Raw genomic sequence first — 17,986 nt, 5'->3', positions numbered from 1 at the left:
AATTATGCAGAGGCCGGGTGTGCGCTCATTGTATTGTGTCCTCTTGATGCTCCATTGAGCCAATAAAATTCACCTTTTGTCGAAGAAAAAAAAACAGCAGAAACATGCGTTGGTGTCTGCTCTTTACCATGAGTAGTATCAGACCTTATTTGCCAAATCCTCCAAACAAGCATAATCACCATGTTTCTCACCATGTCCGAGCACTTTGCAAGCAGCAGTAGCAACCAGTCCCGGCCAACGTCCTGTATCATTTCTTTATTTGGAATCGGCCAAATCTTGCCCATCTCATCCCATAGATCTTTGGCATGTCCGCACGATACTAATGCATGGAACGAGCCTTCCTCTTCAGAACCGCATACAGGGCACGTAGCCCTTGTTTCAATATGGCGTCGAACCTTTTCCTGTGTGCAGTAGCAAGGCCACCCATCACCGCTTTCCAAACCATGATCTTCATTTTTTGCGGGACAGTCAATCGCCAAAGACGCTTCCATAGCGGCCGCTCCCCCTCCGGGTGAGTACTTGAGTTGTTTTCTACTTGTTTTGGACTTTCAGAAGAATCAATTTTACAGAGCCTAAAAAATCAGGAAAAATTACAGAATAAAAGTCGAGAAGCTTCCGAAGGAATCTGGCCCCTAAAGGCCACATGCGGCTAATAGAGATGGCTTGATCTGCATAGTGCCGATCCTGAAGTTTTGCATCTTCTTCGAAAGCCATAGTGGTTGCATGATCGGAGGATACTGACCCGTAAAATGTAATTTATGTAGTAGTTAAAACAATAAATTGGTTGCCCTTTTAAATAAACCAACGAAGATGAGTATTCCATTACATTTTTGCCAAAAAAATGTAATGCCTAGACAAGCAGCCAGATGTACACTAACAACAAACTTTCCTTAAAACTCATGGCCCAGAGATGACCATGCCACAGGGGTTTCTAACAGACGCTCCGACCAAAATATACTTGCCTGAGCAGCATGACGAATTAGTGTCACTGCTCGCACAACCGAGACCCCCAACAAAGGGCCACCAGGAGAATGACTTCCGATGACCGAATCTCTAAGAAGGCTGCTATCGCCTCCCGCGAGGATAGAACAGGCTTTGCCTTGACAGGTACATGAATAAGGCTCCAAAACTCATTACCTGTGATTGCCAAAATTAGAGGATACTGACCCGTCACTTCTACAGACCTACTGAATGGAAGCGCTAGAGCACAAATGCTTCATGAATCATCACTGTGTATTTGCCTTCTCCAATTTTCTCTTTCGATCTCAACTCTTCTTTCTTCAGCATATTGACCTATGCCATTAGCAAGCGCCTGATATCGGAAATCAAGAGTTTGCACGAGGTTCTGGAACCTGGCCAGATCAGATGCTTGCAAACCTGTTGCAATGTGAGGAAATTCAGCCGATATTTCAGGTGAATAAGTAGCATTCTATAGTAAAAAGCCCACTGCACCTTTGACACTTTCAACAAATAAAACGAACGGATCCACCTCATCAATCGGTGATTGCAGCTCCTCATCGTCACTGAAATCATCATCTGAATCATCATCTTCATCAGCTGGCTGGAAGCCTCTAGCCTGCGTCAATAAAAAATTCAGAACTTTAGAGTTGATCAGACAAATACATCTTGAAGAAAAGATTATGATCTGACACTTCTATGGAAACCATGAATCTAAACAGCTAATGATAACAAAAATTAAAGAATGATTTTTGGAGCCCAATCATCATGGTGATTTTCTTCGGAGGCTTGGGTTTACTGCAACCCCCTCAAACACTTATCTTCGTGCTTCATCACGGGTCCGGCATGGCTTACTTGTTGCATTACGTGGATGACATAGTGCTCACGGCATCCTCCGCACAGTTTCTTCGAGCCATCACCAGTTCACCACATCTCTCGGCTCCGAGTTCAAGATGACTGACCTCGACCCTTTACATTTTTTCCTCGGTGTTGCACATCGACAAACGGCTACAGGTTTTTTTCTTTTTGTCACAGGAACGATATGCCGAAGAGCTCCTTGATCGTGCTGCCATGTCAAACTGTAAGCCTGCTGCCTCTGCAGAACCTGTATCTGATACCACTTCCTACAGGAGTATTGCTGGGGGCACTTCGGTACCTTACTTTGACTCGCCCGGACATTGCCTATGCAGTTCAACAGATCTATTTGCACATGCATGCTCCTGGGGATGCTCATTAGGGACTGATCAGCGGCTCCTTTGCTATCTTCGTGGAACCACCGCGCATGGACTTCAGCTCAGTGGCCACTCCTCCGCTGCCATCGCTGCCTATTCTTACGTCGATTGGCAGGCTGTCTAGACACTCGTTGCTCCACATCGGGGTGTTGTGTCTACCTCGGGTGACTCCTCGGTGTCTTGGTCCTCCAAACGGCAGCTTATCGTTTCACGATCAAGTATCGAGGCAGAATGTTGCTGACTTCGGCAACTTCTTGGTGAGTTCCACTGCACCATCAACACCGCCACCGTTGTCCTTTGTGATAATGTCTTGGCCGTCTACTATCGGCCAACCCTGTTCATCATTGTCGAACAAAGCACATCAAGCATGATATTCATTTTTATCCAAGAGAAGGTGGCACTTGAACAATTCCGTGTTGTTCCCACTTCATCATTCAAAGCTTTTCGATCGAGTCTTGGAATCCCTTCCTTTTAAACATGGGTATGATCATGCAGGGCAAGTATAGGTTGGTTGTAACATGTATACATGTCCTGTACGTGCATCATCACAAAGCGATGTGAATTCTCTCAAATCTTCTCGACCTCAATCTACATTAACCACCGACTTCTACAATGACATGCCTTGCCGGCTTGCCCAACGCATCCTCCCTATGTGGCTTCGCCTCCGCTCTCGCGGAGTTGATTGCATAGAAGAACCACAATTAGGGCTAGGTTAACGAATTGGTACCACTTTTGTTCTCTTTTGCAGATCAGTACCGGTTTCAGTTGAACGGTAACAAAACGCCCTGATTATGGTAAGAACCATTTTTGCAGGTCAGTTCGGTTGTCAGAAACGGTTCAAACAAGAATAAAGTGCTTTGTTACTGTTTGACTGAAAACCGGTACTGATTTGCAAAAATAAAAAATAAAAGTGGCATCAATTCGTTAACCTAGCCCCGATTGTTTTGGTGCAATGAACTCGGAGAAGCACCTATCATTCAATTCCCCTTCAAGCTGGACTGCAATGTTTTGGTTCTCATTCTCGCCTCTCTTTGAGGGAGACTACAACAGCTACAACATCACTATGGATGATGAGTGCCGCTTCTCCTCACCGTCACAAACCAGGGGATTGCCCAACTTATCACCAGCTTTGGTGATTTCCAGCGTTTGGGCATCTTGCTACGCTTGCCGATGCCACCGCCGCATCAAGCAGCCCCGACGATGGTGCCTGCATCGCCCACTTCTACAACAGCTTCCCCGACCTCCACTGCGAGCTCGCCGGTTCTCGGTCAAGCTGCCGAGCGACTAAGCGGTCCCAACGACTCGACGGCATTGGTTCAGTCTCTGCATGTGGCACCTCAACCTCAGTGATCGAGCAACAATTCGGATGCAGGCCTAAGGTACGCCGTGTTTGTCCTGGTGTTCACTTTCGTAGCCTAAGTTTGCATGATTACCACCCAGATGTCACCACCAACCCAAACCACCCTTTTAAAATCCACGAAAACCCATCTGGATAGCATTTAAAATTATTAAGGATGTAAAACCAAATGTGAAATTAATCTCTGATGCCATGGACCACTTTTTTTCTAGTTCAAATGTGTTCTCCATGTTCGGGAAGCTGGCCCGACTCAACCCGAGCCCATGGCATGGCCATCCGATCTAAGATCATCTTCCATGCCATCTCTGCCATTCTGAACTTTGGCTGGTTTCACTGTCAATCCTCCATCCTTGGACGCTAGCCCAACTCACATGGCCACTCCACGACCCAACCCGAGCCCACCCCCCCCCCCCCTCCTGCAATTGTACCTCAACGCAATCACCCACGCCATCTCCCCCTACATCGCCGTCTAGCTTCCTACATGCGTGGCCTAACCCCTTCCAATGCACCCTACCACGCAACCCCATGACATCTATTGTTGCTCCCAACGTGTTGCATGGATGGCCCAACCCTTCCCATGCAACCTCGTGCTATCTCCTGTCGCATCAAACGCGATGCTGCCACCAACTGCTGATGTTCCGCTGCATGCCTGCGAAATCCAACCGGCAGCGGCAAAATATCCTCTCGGACAGCCTTCTGATCTCCTTCTCCTCCATGCAACCCCATATCAACATGGCCTGTCAAAGACCAACAACCTGCACGAGGCACAAAAGGATACTCGTAGCCCTTCCATCGCCATGGCCTCAAAGTGCAGTTTTTCGAGACCCCCCCACTTCTACGTTTGCATCGCCCACTATTGCTGACTCTTGGACCTAGTGCCCGCCCACCCCCCACCCGCATCACCAACGCCTGAATACCATCCCCCTTCCCCTTTCTTACCGCTAGCCTCCTCTACCACCACCGCTCGCTTGTGGACCAAGCCCCCACTATGTCTTCTTCTGCCTACCCCCTACCCGGTGAACTCCTGCACCTCTCTCAGGCCCCACCAAGCTTCCACAGCCCACCTCAGCACATCTTCCTGCTGCACTCCAAGCTGGTTAACCACAAGGACGCTACCCGATGGCGCCATCTACCAACCTCCCCGTCACGTCACTCCACACTGGTTACCCACAAGGACACTACCCGGTGGCCCCATCTATCAACCTACCCGTCAGCGGCACCGTTGGGAATAAAGTGCAGTTTACGAGGCCTCTAGCCACCTCTCCCCACCAACGTTCGCATCGCCCACTGTTGCTGACTCTTGGACCTAGTGCCCGCCCAAACCCCACCCACATCACCCTCATAAAGAATGTGTGTGCCGACCCGACAGTGTCACGGTCCAACTGACAAACCTTGACGTTCTCGTCGTCAAGCTCCACAAGCACGGCAAGATGTGGTGTATCAGCCGAACGACCTCTCTTCATTCTCCGAGGAGGGCAGCTCAAGTGGGGGCTCCACTGGTAGCTCTAGCTCTTCGGATGATAATGGTCTTGACCTGGAGCGTGCCACTAATGCCTCCGCCGTGGCGTAGGCTTCAGATGTTCCTGTGGTGCATGAGGTGGATGTTCGTAGAGGACGCGGCTGCAACAAGTGTGTTCTTGATGCGCTTCATGTTCACTGCAGCAACCGCCTTGGCAAGCTTACAAGCATGTCAACATGGAGGAAAAGGCCTCGCGCCAAGGCCAAGCGCATGGAGCTCTTTGTAGCTGCCCTACACTGGATGATGCCATCCTTGCTGCTCGCCTGTCCAACGTCGACTCTGACCCCGGCTCTCCGCTCACTCATGGCACGCTTGCCCTCGAGTGTGACTCCTTTGACGAGGCCAACTTTGATGCCTTCAATGGCAGCAGTGCTCGCAAGTGATTCATAGAAGTCTACTGCGTTTGGAACCCCCGGCCTCGGCATCGTAGTCTAGGATCTAGTCCGGTCAACTATCAACTTCTTCCAGGTGTTTGTGCTCGTGTTAGATGAATCATTCATCCTTGCCTCATTTATTACTTTTGCAAGAAATAAAATTAGCCACTCCAAACATGCAAGAAATTCGATCTTTTCTCCCACGTTCCGTCGATCGTTTCCTCATTTTACCCGCAACTGGATCGGCCGGTGGCCTGCTCTCGGCCTCCAACTTAGACTCGCTAAGTACTTTCACACAAAAATCACACGTTTTACTCCTACCCATTCTTCTCTAGCACTGCCATGCCCATTTGTAGTCACCAATGTATATATGCTCCTACCTGACGTTCGCTAAAGGAAACCTTCTTGGCTGAAATCAAATCGATAGCTACTTTCAAACCTCACGAACCGACTTATTACTGCTGCCTCGAAAGAATTGATCGCTCTTTCCTTACTGCTCACCGGTTTAGAAATCCGCTGGATAAGGAAGCTGCCAAGTCTTGGCTAGCTTACTTCTCCTTGAGGTTTGTGTAATCTTGTCAACTCGACCTAATGGTCATGCTTGAGTAATATAGAGTAATATATACAGGTGGGGATCCTCTCCCCCCGGTGATTTCTCAAAAAAAAAATCATGGTCCCAGTTTTACCAGTTGAAATACCAGCCTCGCAAGTATTTTTAACTTCTTGCAGTTTTAGCAGTCAAAGATTGCACAACAAACCTCTGCAGCTAGTCTCTGAAGATGAAGATTGTTTAGTTCATCGCCGTCTTCATCGTCAAGACCCATCTCCTTGTCTGATTCAACTTCTTCATCATCTTCATCAGCGTCAAAGCCATCCATATCATCAACATCGTCCTCATTTTGCTTCTTCGGTTCTGCTTATTGAACGGAAGAATAGTCACAAAAAACATTCTAGTAAAGTTAAAAAGATCAAGATGACATAATCAACATATAATGCAAAATAAAAAAAGAAAGACCAGTCTGTTGTTAAAAGTGAAATGGTAGCCAAAAATCTTGATATGATAAATTCATAATTAAAACGTACACATAGTAGGTGTAAACTCACTACAATCTAGAGCAAGAACTTCATCAACGATATCCAAATACAAGTGTCAACAGCAAAGCTACTCGGCAATGGTATCTTCAAAATCAATCGCACAAACAAGCAAGATGTAGTAAAACGTATGATAACGCCACCTGCAATTTGATCTTTGTAGGCAGCAAGGAGATCAAGTGTTGCTTTGAAAATGCCATCTAGAGCTTCTACTGGAATATGATCTGCTGGAAGGCCAATAAGTGAAGTCAGCCCCAGGCAACAAATCTTCTTATCATGTTCTCTGCAAATACGGGCAATACAACAATCTCAGTTTACCCTAGGCCAACAAGTCTACTTAAAAACTAGGACAAGCTGTATCTCCTAAAATTGGCTCGCATGCCATTATTTTTTACTTGTTGTAACATACCAAACCAAAGGTTAAAAATTTCTGTTGCAACTCCAAGTTTATGTAAAGTCGCGAGTGTCAACGAAGGGTTATAGTAGAACGCATTAGCAATCTGCAAGTAGCACATGTAGGTTCTTAGTCACGTGTGTAATACATAACATATATGCTTCAGTCTCTGGTGAGTAAACCCTTGCATGTGCACCATACTAATGTGAATATACATGCGAAAATATACGATCATCTCAGGAAGACAACTAAAACAGAGTAAGATGAACATCGCTCGAGGTAATATATCTACACAAGGGAAGAAGACAATTCATTGACAACACGAGCAATCCATGACTTCACGCTACGACTAATTAATACTCCCTCCGTCCCATAATATAAGAACGTTTTTGACACTATACTGGCGTCAAAAACGTTCTTATATTATAGGACGGAGGGAGTACATAACAATCCACATTGTCAACACGAACAATACATGACTTCACGCTACGAAAAAATAATACATAAAAAATATCACTGATTTATGAGTGCATTGGAACTCTCATTAATAATAGTATAGAAACCAGAATCACATAACTTGCTGAGGTACATAAACTGTAGACGGAGTCATAGAAATAACTTTAGATAACATAGGCACGCCTAATGAATGAAAGTTATGACAGCTACCTCATTAGTACAGCCTGAAGTATTCAATGCACCCAAATGATGCACGGAGCATGTCAATCCACAATGGGGTACGAAGAATTAATACTCAATTAGTTTCTATCAGTTAAATCCAGCAGTTTATGAAATGATATTTGAAGTTGATTAGAAAGTTCTAAATATCATGAGAAGGAACAAATTAACTTCTTTTTATAAAATGAATCTCAACCACGTCAAAACTTCATATCATTGAAAACTGTTAACTCGGTGTATCAAGTAAATGCCTAGCTGGGTATACACTGCATTCAAGTGCTTGCGGACACAAATTTGAGTTCATATGTGTTACTGGGTTTTCCCTTACAGTTTATCTTAAAAATAAGTATAGCTGAGTACGCAACTGTATCTTCCTAGTATCATGATATCTTAGTGGACTTTTGCATTGTTTGTCTACGGCCATTTGAGAATTGAGACTTGTTGGAAATAGGGCTCCAACTAGTCGAGTTCGAACAAGTTGTATTAGACTCAACTCAACTTATACTAAAATTCGAGTGAGCTCAAACTGAGCGAAGCTCGAGGTCGAGCAGTGGAAAGTGGCTCGTGCTCAGCTGTAACGATCTCGAGTCAATTTCGAGCTAGTTCTGTCGTGGAATTGTCACGGCAGATGTCCTCAAGCTAGGACTTAGTCGTGGAGCCATCGCCGCTAGGAAGCTTGAAGGGGTTAACGAGACAAGGAACACGAGGGTTATACTGGTTCGGCCCCTTACGGTGAAGGTAAAAGCCTACGTCCAGTTGAGGTGGTATTGATTAGGTTTCGATGACCAGGAAGCTTAATTGCTATGCCTGGCTCTCGACGAGATCTTCCTTGTCCCTAAACCGCTGCCGGGTCGTCCCTTTATATAGGGAGGCTGACGCCCAGCAACTCTCAGAGTCCCGGCCGGCTCATAAGAGTGTCCGGCTCGGACTCTCAACTATTCTTGCCTTACACTACAAGTTCTACCATGATTGTAACTACGGGCCTTAAGCCATATCCGGGTCTTAAGCCCATCTTTGGCCCACCGTCTTCTTGCTTGACGCCGGGCTTCTGGCGATGACCATTATGAGTAACCCGGCCCCTCCTGGCGGGTGACTCTAAGGTCTATATCCTCAACATTAGGCCCCAGATTGATTTGAGCCGGCTCATGTCAATCTTCAATTCTTTTGACAGAAAACCTCCGGCTTACAATTGTGTGAAGGCCATAACCCGGCGTGACGTCATTCTCTGGACTCCGGGTAATCCGCCGTGACGTCATCTTCCATTAAGTCCGTTTTTTACTCCACCAAATCCGCAACGGATCTTATCTTTACTACCATCCCGAAAATCGAGGCGTTTCATGGGGAGATAACCACGCCGTGGTCTCCTCGTTTCTCGCGCCCACTTATGAGCTCGTCCTTATAAATAGCCCGGTCCGTCGGTCCTTCAGCCACCCGTTCTTCCTCCTCGCGCCACTGTTCCTCCGCTCAAGCTCTGTTGCCGTCGCCGCCGCGGGTCTCCTCCTCCTCACCAACTCCGGCCGCTGCATCAACCTGTTGTGTCCAGAGAAAACGGCGGCGACCTCCGCGACTCACCAGCACCTGTAAGTTCTGACTGCCCCGTAGAACAGATCTGCAGTAGATTCATCCTTTTCTTCTGTGTTCTTCGCCGCCGCCCGCGAGTTTTTGGTAGTTTTCCTTTTTACTGCCTCTTTTTGATCTTAGGATAGTATAGAACCAGTGCGGCGGCCGTTTAGTACTCATTTCAAATGCAAGTAGACCTCTTTTTACTGCAGAAAGGCCTCGTTCGAGCTCAAGAACTCCCCTGCGTCTGTTTTTTAGGTCTAGAAACTTTCCTTTTGACCGACCATTTTGATCCAAATTATTTACTGCAATGTGTGAAACTTGTTTTCACCACACTTAGTAAAAAACTGCACTCATTGAGTCATGGCGGTTTACATTTCCGGCTCATCTGTGATAAGGCCGTAGACAATCGAATTACTCTCAATACTTCGGGCGGCTTAAATAACCCGGTGCACTTAGATATATGTCATTAGTCCCCTTCATAAGCCGCCACTTTAACATTGAACTATAAATTTCCTCCGGCTTATAATTAAACCGGACGTTTCCTTTTATCATAGGCTGCCGACTTTCACCATGCCTCCCAAAGCTCCTAAAGCCTCCATCACTTGCAATTGGATGAGGTCCAATGTCACCAACGAGACTTTAGCGGATTTTGTCAAGTCAGGTTACCTGCCCAAGAAGGACGTCATGTCCTACCGTGCCCCCGACCCATCAGAGGAGAGACCACAGCCAAGGGACGGGAAGGTGGTCATTTTTGCGGATCACATGAGCCGGGGCTTCGCACCGCCCGGCTCAAAGTTTTTTAGAGACGTGCTGAACTTCTTTGACCTGCGGCCACAAGATATAGGACCCAACTCGGTGTCCAACATATGCAATTTCCAAGTGTTCTGTGAGGTTTATCTTGGAGAAGAGCCCAGCCTGCTGCTCTTCAGAGAGCTCTTCTACCTGAACCGCCAGAATGAGTGCGCCAACGGGCCAAGTTTGGAACTCGGCGGAATCTCCATTCAGCGACGGAGAGACTGCCTCTTCCCTTACGCCGAGCCGCCGAGTCACCCAAAAGACTGGAACCAGACGTGGTTCTATTGCCAAGACACGTCGCCGGCTGACGAGAGCCCACTGCCCGGCTTTCGCCCTTCACGTCTGGAACGAACTCACCCTCTGTCTGACAAGTTGACTCAGGCGGAGCGCCAACCTCTGCTCCCCACCATAAACAAGATCAAGGCTCTCCTGGGCAATGGTCTCAACGGAATCGATCTGGTCCGGGTCTGGATCTCGTGGCGGGTGATCCCATTGAGCCGCCGCCCCGGCTTAATGTGCAAATACACGGGCCGAAAAGATGACCCCCAGAGACACAGTCGCAACGATCTTCCTGAAGATGTTGCTGAGGACATGACCAAGGCTCTCTTGAACGAGAGCTTGGCAGACTGCGGGAGGACCGGGTTAGCCCCCTTTGCAAGATCAACCCAGCCCCAGCAGTAAGCCGCTGATTTGAACATTTTATCTCCGTCTGCAGATAACCTTCATCTGAATCTTCAAGAAATCATCATTGTATTTTTCAGGCCGATGACAAATTCTGGAAGGTCAAATATGACCACGAGGCGGCCAAGAAGGCCAGGAAGGCGAAGAAAGCCGCCAAGAAAGCCGCTCCCCGCAAGAAGGGAAGTAGGCCTACTGCTTCAGAGCTGATGCAATTAAGCGACAGCTCCGAGTCAGAGGTAACCCCTGAACCTGTAAGCTCTTGTTATATCTGCTATTTATTTCTATCCACCTTACCAATACTGTTCACCAACAGGATGACACCGGCGCAAGTAACCCGGTGGTTCAAGAGGTAATGTCACTTTCCTCCGACTCGGAGCCCTTGCCAAGGCTGAAAGTCCGAAGGGTAACCCGGAAAGTAAGCTTTTCACATCCTTTAGCTTATCAAGATCCTCAATTTATTCTGAAGCGACAGGTTCATGAAAGCCGGCGGCACACCCGGACCAACAAAGACACTGACCTCTCCTCCGGGTTACCTGACGCATCGAAGAAACGCCGGACCGAGGTGATCTCAAAGTTGTACTCTTTTCATCCTTTGGCAGGTGTTATACGTCAACCGCTCAACTCTTCTGACTCAAATTATCAGGAAACTTCCCCCTCTTCTGGCGACTCTATGCAGTCGAATCTGCCGGCTTTCAAGACCGTGCCCGGGTAATGATGATCACCTCATGTTGTATTTTGTCTTTACTTACACTTTTGTGCTTAACCTTTCTGTCTTTTCAGTGCCCAAGCAAAACTCAGCAAAAGGGCGAAGAAGAACAAGCCGGCCGATGAGCCGGACTTGCCTGAGCCGGAGATAGCCGCTCAAGAACCGCCAGCTGCCTCTGCTCCTGAGGCCGCTGCTCCAACCAACAAGCCCATAGTAGAAGCTTCTGCTAACCCGGAGGCCTCCAGCTCGGCTCAACCAGCAGATGACCCAGATGTAGTAATCACCCGGACGGAATATGTTGAGCCGGTGAGACCTACTGCGCTGGCCAAGTGCTCCGCTAAGGAGGAGTTGTTAGGGCGCCACCGGGCCAATCTGGACCTCACCGATTATGCCAATCTGAGCATCGGAGAGGTCATCTCCGGCTATATCAACCAAGTGCACAAGAGCCGGGACTTAGAGATCGCCATGGTGAACCAGATTCAGCAGAAGTCTGAGGTATCACTCTTCTGTCTTCTTACTTACTGCATAGTTACCTTTACCATGCTAGCCCCCACTTATGATTGAATATGTTGTAGACTTAAGTTCCGGCTTACTTCCATGAACCGGAAATTTGTAGATAGGAACGTTCGATACGCATTAGCCCCCAAGTGCCAAGTGTCTTTGCTTGGAAAACGCTTGGGACTTTTAAATTTGCATAGTAATTGTTCATGCTATAACCCGGAAATTATGCAGGCTGCTGGCAAGAAGTTTGAAGCTGACATCGCTGATCTCAAGACCCGTCTGAAGACGCAAGAGACGGAGACCCAGAAAGCAAACGCCAAATTTGTGTCCAGCATTGTTGCGCAAGAAAAGCTGAAGACAGACTTTGATGTTGAACGGAGAGCCTGGGCCGAAGAGAAGGCCACTCTGGTGAGCCGGGCCGAACAGGCGGAGAAGGCTCTCTCAGAGAAGACCGCCGAACTCTCCGGCTTAAAGCGCCAAGTGTCCCAGATGGTTGCCGCAATCTTCGGTAAATCATCTCACCAGCTTTCATCAAGTTTAGAATCTGTATATCTCATAACTCATCCTTGTCGGCGGCTTATCTTATTTTGTTAAACAGGTCCCAGAAGCGCCAACCTCAACCAAAGCGTGGTAACCAAGCTTAAAGCCGTGTACACCCTGGTGGAGCAACTCTACACCGGGTCACAGCGTGCTCTGGCTGTGGTGGCCCTATCCAACGAGGTGCCGACTCACCTGGCTGAGGTTCTTCGCCGGCTCGCCATTCTTCCTCAACGCATCCAAGAGCTGCGACGGGCCTCTGCAAGAGCCGGAGCCATAGCGGCTCTAAGCCGGGCTAAGGCGTTCCTTCCAGAGCTAGACCCGGCGGACATCGCTCTGGGCTACCCCAGTTTGAAGGAAGACGGCACCGCCTTCGACCAGAAGGACTTCGCAGCTTGCGTGAAGATCGTACGCCCGATGGCCACTCTGATTGGCAATGATACAGATCTGACTAAGTATCAGCCGGGCTACGATGCAGAGAATCAAAGGATCCCCACTCCGCGCTATGAGGCCCTCAACTTAATCCCGCCGACTCGCAAGCACACCTTCGCCCCGGAGATTGACCCGGCGGGATTAATTGACGAGGAAGCTCAATTCGAAGCTCTGAGCGGCATCGACTGGAAGTCGTCGACTTTCCAGACCTTGGGAACAGCCGGAGGAGAAGAGAGGGATGAGCCGGAGACTTCAACCCAGCAAGCGTCGTAACTCTGTAGACGATTTATGTGAAACAATGCTTCACCCTTTTGGACTCAACGAGTCTTGTAATAGAATAGGGTCAACACTTTAACTGTGCCGGGCCATCGTGCACGTGCTGAACGCTGAATCCTTATGAAAGTTGCTTCCTTATATGTCTCCGGGTTACAGTTGATCAGTCATATTCCTTAAGCTGAAATAGTTGTCTTTAACTACCCTGCATGAAAAGACAAATCACAAGTCTCGAGGCGGCTTACCGCATGGAGAATCATAGTCTTATGCCTATAACCCGGAATATGATTCACCAAAGACTGGCCCTCAATGATGTCCTTGATATAATCGTAACAACACACTTACCAGCCTGCAAGCACACTGTCGGCTTAGATAACCCGGGCTATGAGGTTGGTACCTCAGTTCCGGTTTACCAGTCTTAATAACGCCAACTGTGTTCGACTAGTACTGCAAATCAAAGTTAAGCCGGCAAAGTGCGACCCGGCCGTGCATACTTGACATAATCAGAAGAACTTGCTACAAGTCAGAAAAACTTAGGGGCTTCCAGTTCGAATACGACCAGAGACCCGTCCCAAAGGGGTTATGCTAAGATTCGAATGCGATCATATAGCCCCCAGTGGGTGTGGCGATGCCAATCAAGAGGGCACCGACAGCTATGTTCTCTTTGGTTCGAATACGACCCATGTTTGAACAGGAAGCCCCCAAGTGATTTTAAGATTTGTTTAACGACGCTGATTCGAATACGATCCACGTCGGCTCCCAAAGGGGTTAAACTAAGATTCAAATATGACCAAAGAAAACTCCCCAATGAGCTCGGCACTTTGCCAATCAAATGGGTATCGACAGCTATGTTCTCTTTGATTCGAATACGACCTATGTTTGAACAGGAAGCCCCCAAGTGACCTTATTACCGACGGCTAGATTCGAATACAATCATAAGCCGGATCCTCCTTCAAGTTATCATGTAATCTTGCAATGAAAACAACACGTGCACATTTGGAGGAGAAAAAAGGACAGAGGTCCTGCTTTATTGCTTATCATACTATATACATGGCTGAGAGAAATATGTACATTATGAGAGCCGGTGGCTCAAGTGTAGTAAGGCCGAAGCTGAGCTATGTTCCACGGCCGACGGGTCTCTTCCTCCGACTTACGTGAATCTTTGTGCTCCCGAATGTCAATGAGGTAATATGACCCGTTGTGCAAATTCTTGCTGACCACAAAGGGCCCTTCCCAATGCGGGGATAGCTTGTGCGCATCTGTTTGATCTTGGATGAGCCGGAGCACGAGATCGCCTTCCTGGAAGACCCGGGATTTAACCCGGCGACTATGATAACGGCGCAGGTCTTGTTGGTAAATCGCTGAGCGGGCTACTGCCACATCACGCTGTTCGTCCAACAAGTCAAGAGCATCTTGGCGCGCCTGCTCATTATCCGCCTCAACATAAGCCGCCACTCGAGGCGAGTCATGACGGATGTCACTAGGGAGGACTGCTTCTGCCCCATAAACCATGAAGAAAGGCGTAAAACCTGTAGACCTGTTAGGAGTAGTGTTGATGCTCCATAACACGGAGGGCAACTCCTCCACCCACAACCCGGCGTCCGTTGCAAAGGGACCAAAAGCCGGGGCTTGATGCCCTTCAGAATCTCCTGATTAGCTCTCTCAGCTTGACCATTGGATTGAGGATGAGCCACCGAGGAAACATCAAGTCGGATATGCTCTCGTTGACAAAAATTTTCCATGGCGCCTTTGGATAGATTGGTGCCATTGTCAGTTATAATGCTGTGCGGAAAGCCAAAGCGAAAAATCACCTTTTTCATAAATTGAACCGCCGTGGCTGCATCACACTTGCTAACTGGCTCCGCTTCAACCCACTTGGTAAATTTGTCAACTGCCACCAAGAGATGGCTCTTCTTATCCTTGGACCTTTTAAAAGGCCCAACCATATCAAGCCCCCAGACCGCAAAGGGCCAAGTAATTGGGATCATCCTCAGCTCCTGAGCCGGCACATGAGCCCGTCGTGAGAACCTTTGGCAACCATCACATTTACTGACCAAGTCCTCCGCATCAGCATGAGCCGTCAGCCAATAAAAACCATGACGAAAAGCCTTGGCCACAAGAGATTTTGAGCCGGCGTGATGGCCACAATCCCCTTCATGAATCTCACGCAAGATCTCTTGACCTTCCTCAGGGGAGACACAACGCTGGAATGCTCCCGTAACACTGCGGTGATGCAACTCGCCATTGATAACAATCATTGACTTAGCCCGCCGGGTTATTTGTCTGGCCAAAGTTTCATCCTCAGACAACTCTCCCCGGGTCATGTAAGCCAGATAGGGCATTGTCCGGTCCGGTATGATGTGGAGAGCCGCCACCAGTCGTGCCTCCGGGTCAGGGACAGCCAAGTCTTCCTCTGTAGGCAACTTAACAGAAGGGTTATACAGGACATCCAGGAAAGTATTAGGCGGCACCGGCTTTCGCTGAGAGCCCAGCCGGCTTAGGGCATCAGCCGCCTCGTTCTTCCTGCGATCAATGTGCTCTACTTGGTAGCCCTGAAAGTGCCCAGCAATGGCATCAACTTCGCGGCGATAAGCCGCCATGAGAGGGTCCTTAGAGTCCCACTTGCCTGATACTTGTTGAGCCACCAAGTCTGAGTCACCGAAACACCTTACCCGGCTCAAGCTCATCTCCTTAGCCATCCGAAGACCGTGGAGCAAGGCCTCGTACTCAGATGCGTTGTTGGTACAAGGAAACATCAATTGTAGCACATAATGGAACTCATCACCCTTAGGGGAAGCCAATACGACTCCAGCCCCCGAGCCCTCCAACTGCCGGGACCCATCAAAGTGAATAGTCCAATATGTGTTATCCGGCTTTTGCTTGGGCACTTGTGACTCTGTCCAATCATTGATGAAATCCACCAAGGCCTGAGATTTAACAGCAGTGCGTGGCACGTATTTGAGACCATGAGGTCCGAGCTCTATGGCCCACTTAGCTACTCTGCCTGTGGCCTCTCTGTTTTGAATGATATCACCAAGAGGAGCCGAACTAACCACAGTGATGGGATGACCCTGGAAATAATGCTTAAGCTTCCGGCTCGCCATGAACACACCATAAACAAGCTTCTGCCAATGTGGATACCGCTGTTTGGACTCGATGAGCACTTCGCTGACATAATAAACCGGCCACTGAACCGGATGCTCCTTACCCTCTTCCTTGCGCTCCACCACCACAGCCACACTGACAGCTCGTGTGTTCGCCGCCACATATAGTAATAAGGGCTCCTTATCAACCGGAGCAGCAAGGACTGGGGGCTCTGCCAGCTGCTTCTTCAAATCCTCAAAGGCAGTATTAGCTGCATCATTCCAGACAAAGTTATCAGTTTTCTTCATCAACTGATATAACGGCATGGCCTTCTCACCCAAACGGCTTATAAACCGGCTTAAAGCAGCGATGCGACCCACCAAGCGCTGAACATCATTTATACACGCCGGCTTACCCAGGGAGGTGATGGCCTTGATCTTCTCCGGGTTAGCTTCAATGCCTCTGTCAGAAACCAAGAAACCCAAGAGTTTGCCTGCAGGAACACCAAAAACACACTTGGCCGGGTTAAGCATCATCTTGTAAACCCGGAGATTATCAAAGGTTTCCCTCAAATCATCTATCAGGGTTTCCTCCTTTATAGATTTAACCACAATATCGTCCACATAAGCATGAACATTGCGCCCAATCTGGTTATGAAGACAGTTCTGCACGCAACGCTGATAAGTCGCCTATGCACACTTGAGTCCAAAGGGCATAGATACATAGCAGAAGGCTCCAAAGGGAGTGATGAACGCCGTCTTCTCCTGGTCCTTAACTGCCATTTTGATCTGATGATAACCGGAATAAGCATCCAAGAAACTTAAGTGCGCACAACCTGCCGTAGCATCAATAATTTGGTCAATACGGGGAAGGGCAAAAGGATCAGCCGAACACGCCTTGTTTAAGCCCGTGTAGTCCACACACATTCGCCAAGTGCCGTTCTTCTTGAGTATGAGGACCGGGTTAGCTAACCACTCTGGGTGAAAGACTTCAACAATAAACCCGGCCGCCAAGAGCCGGGCCACCTCTTCACCAATAGTTTTCCGCCTCTCCTCATTGAACCGCCGAAGGAACTGCCTGACCGGCTTAAATTTCGGATCAACATTGAGAGTGTGCTCAGCGAGTTCTCTAGGTACACCTGGCATGTCAGAAGGTTTCCATGCGAAGATGTCCCTATTCTCACGGATGAACTCGATGAACGCGCTTTCCTATTTTGGATCCAGATTGGCACTGATGCTAAACTGCTGAGATGAATCTCCTGGAACGAAATCAACAAGTTTAGTCTCATCAGCCGACTTGAATTTCATTGCCGGCTCATGCTCCGTAGTCGGCTTTTTCAGAGAGGTCATATCTGTTGGGTCAACGTTGTCCTTGTAAAACTTTAACTCCTCTGTTGCACAAACAGATTCTGCATAAGCTGCATCGCCTTCCTCACACTCCAAGGCCACCTTCCGGCTTCCATGAACCGTAATGGTCCCATTATGACCCGGCATCTTGAGCTGTAAATACACGTAACACGGCCGTGCCATGAACTTGGCGTAAGCCGGCCGCCCAAATATGGCATGGTACGGACTTCTTATCTTGACCACCTCAAAGGTCAATTTTTCCACCCTGTAGCTGTGCTCATCTCCAAAGGCCACTTCCAACTCGATCTTGCCGACTGGATAAGCCGACTTACCAGGTACCACACCGTGGAAAATAGTGTTTGACTGGCTGAGGTTCTTATCAATCAACCCCATACGACGGAACGGTTCATAATAGAGGATGTTGATGCTGCTGCCTCCATCCATGAGCACCTTAGTGAACTTATATCC

At 48.4% G+C, this 17,986-nt stretch overlaps 1 protein-coding gene across 4 annotated transcripts in view; it reads right to left on the bottom strand.

The window, feature by feature from the left end:
* Positions 1–761: 761 nt before the first annotated feature.
* The window catches only part of LOC123144548 (importin beta-like SAD2), a 28,529-nt gene continuing 11,304 nt past the window's right edge, over positions 762–17,986 (bottom strand). For 2 of the 4 annotated variants that reach the window (XM_044563754.1, XM_044563757.1), the window contains exons 3-6: positions 6,675–6,758; positions 6,198–6,352; positions 1,453–1,576; positions 762–1,377 (exon numbers count right to left, since the gene is read on the bottom strand). In XM_044563754.1, coding sequence (XP_044419689.1) covers positions 1,217–1,377; positions 1,453–1,576; positions 6,198–6,352; positions 6,675–6,758 — 524 coding nt within the window. In that variant the 3' untranslated portion in view covers positions 762–1,216. The remainder of the gene's footprint in view (positions 1,378–1,452; positions 1,577–6,197; positions 6,353–6,674; positions 6,759–17,986) is intronic. The other 2 variants (XM_044563755.1, XM_044563758.1) reach the window with 1 other exon arrangement.

Source organism: Triticum aestivum, chromosome 6D (assembly GCF_018294505.1).
Source record: "Triticum aestivum cultivar Chinese Spring chromosome 6D, IWGSC CS RefSeq v2.1, whole genome shotgun sequence".
Lineage (NCBI taxonomy): Eukaryota > Viridiplantae > Streptophyta > Magnoliopsida > Poales > Poaceae > Triticum > Triticum aestivum.
The sequence above is the reverse complement of the archived record's forward strand: the minus strand, read 5'-3'. Positions and strand labels throughout refer to the sequence as shown.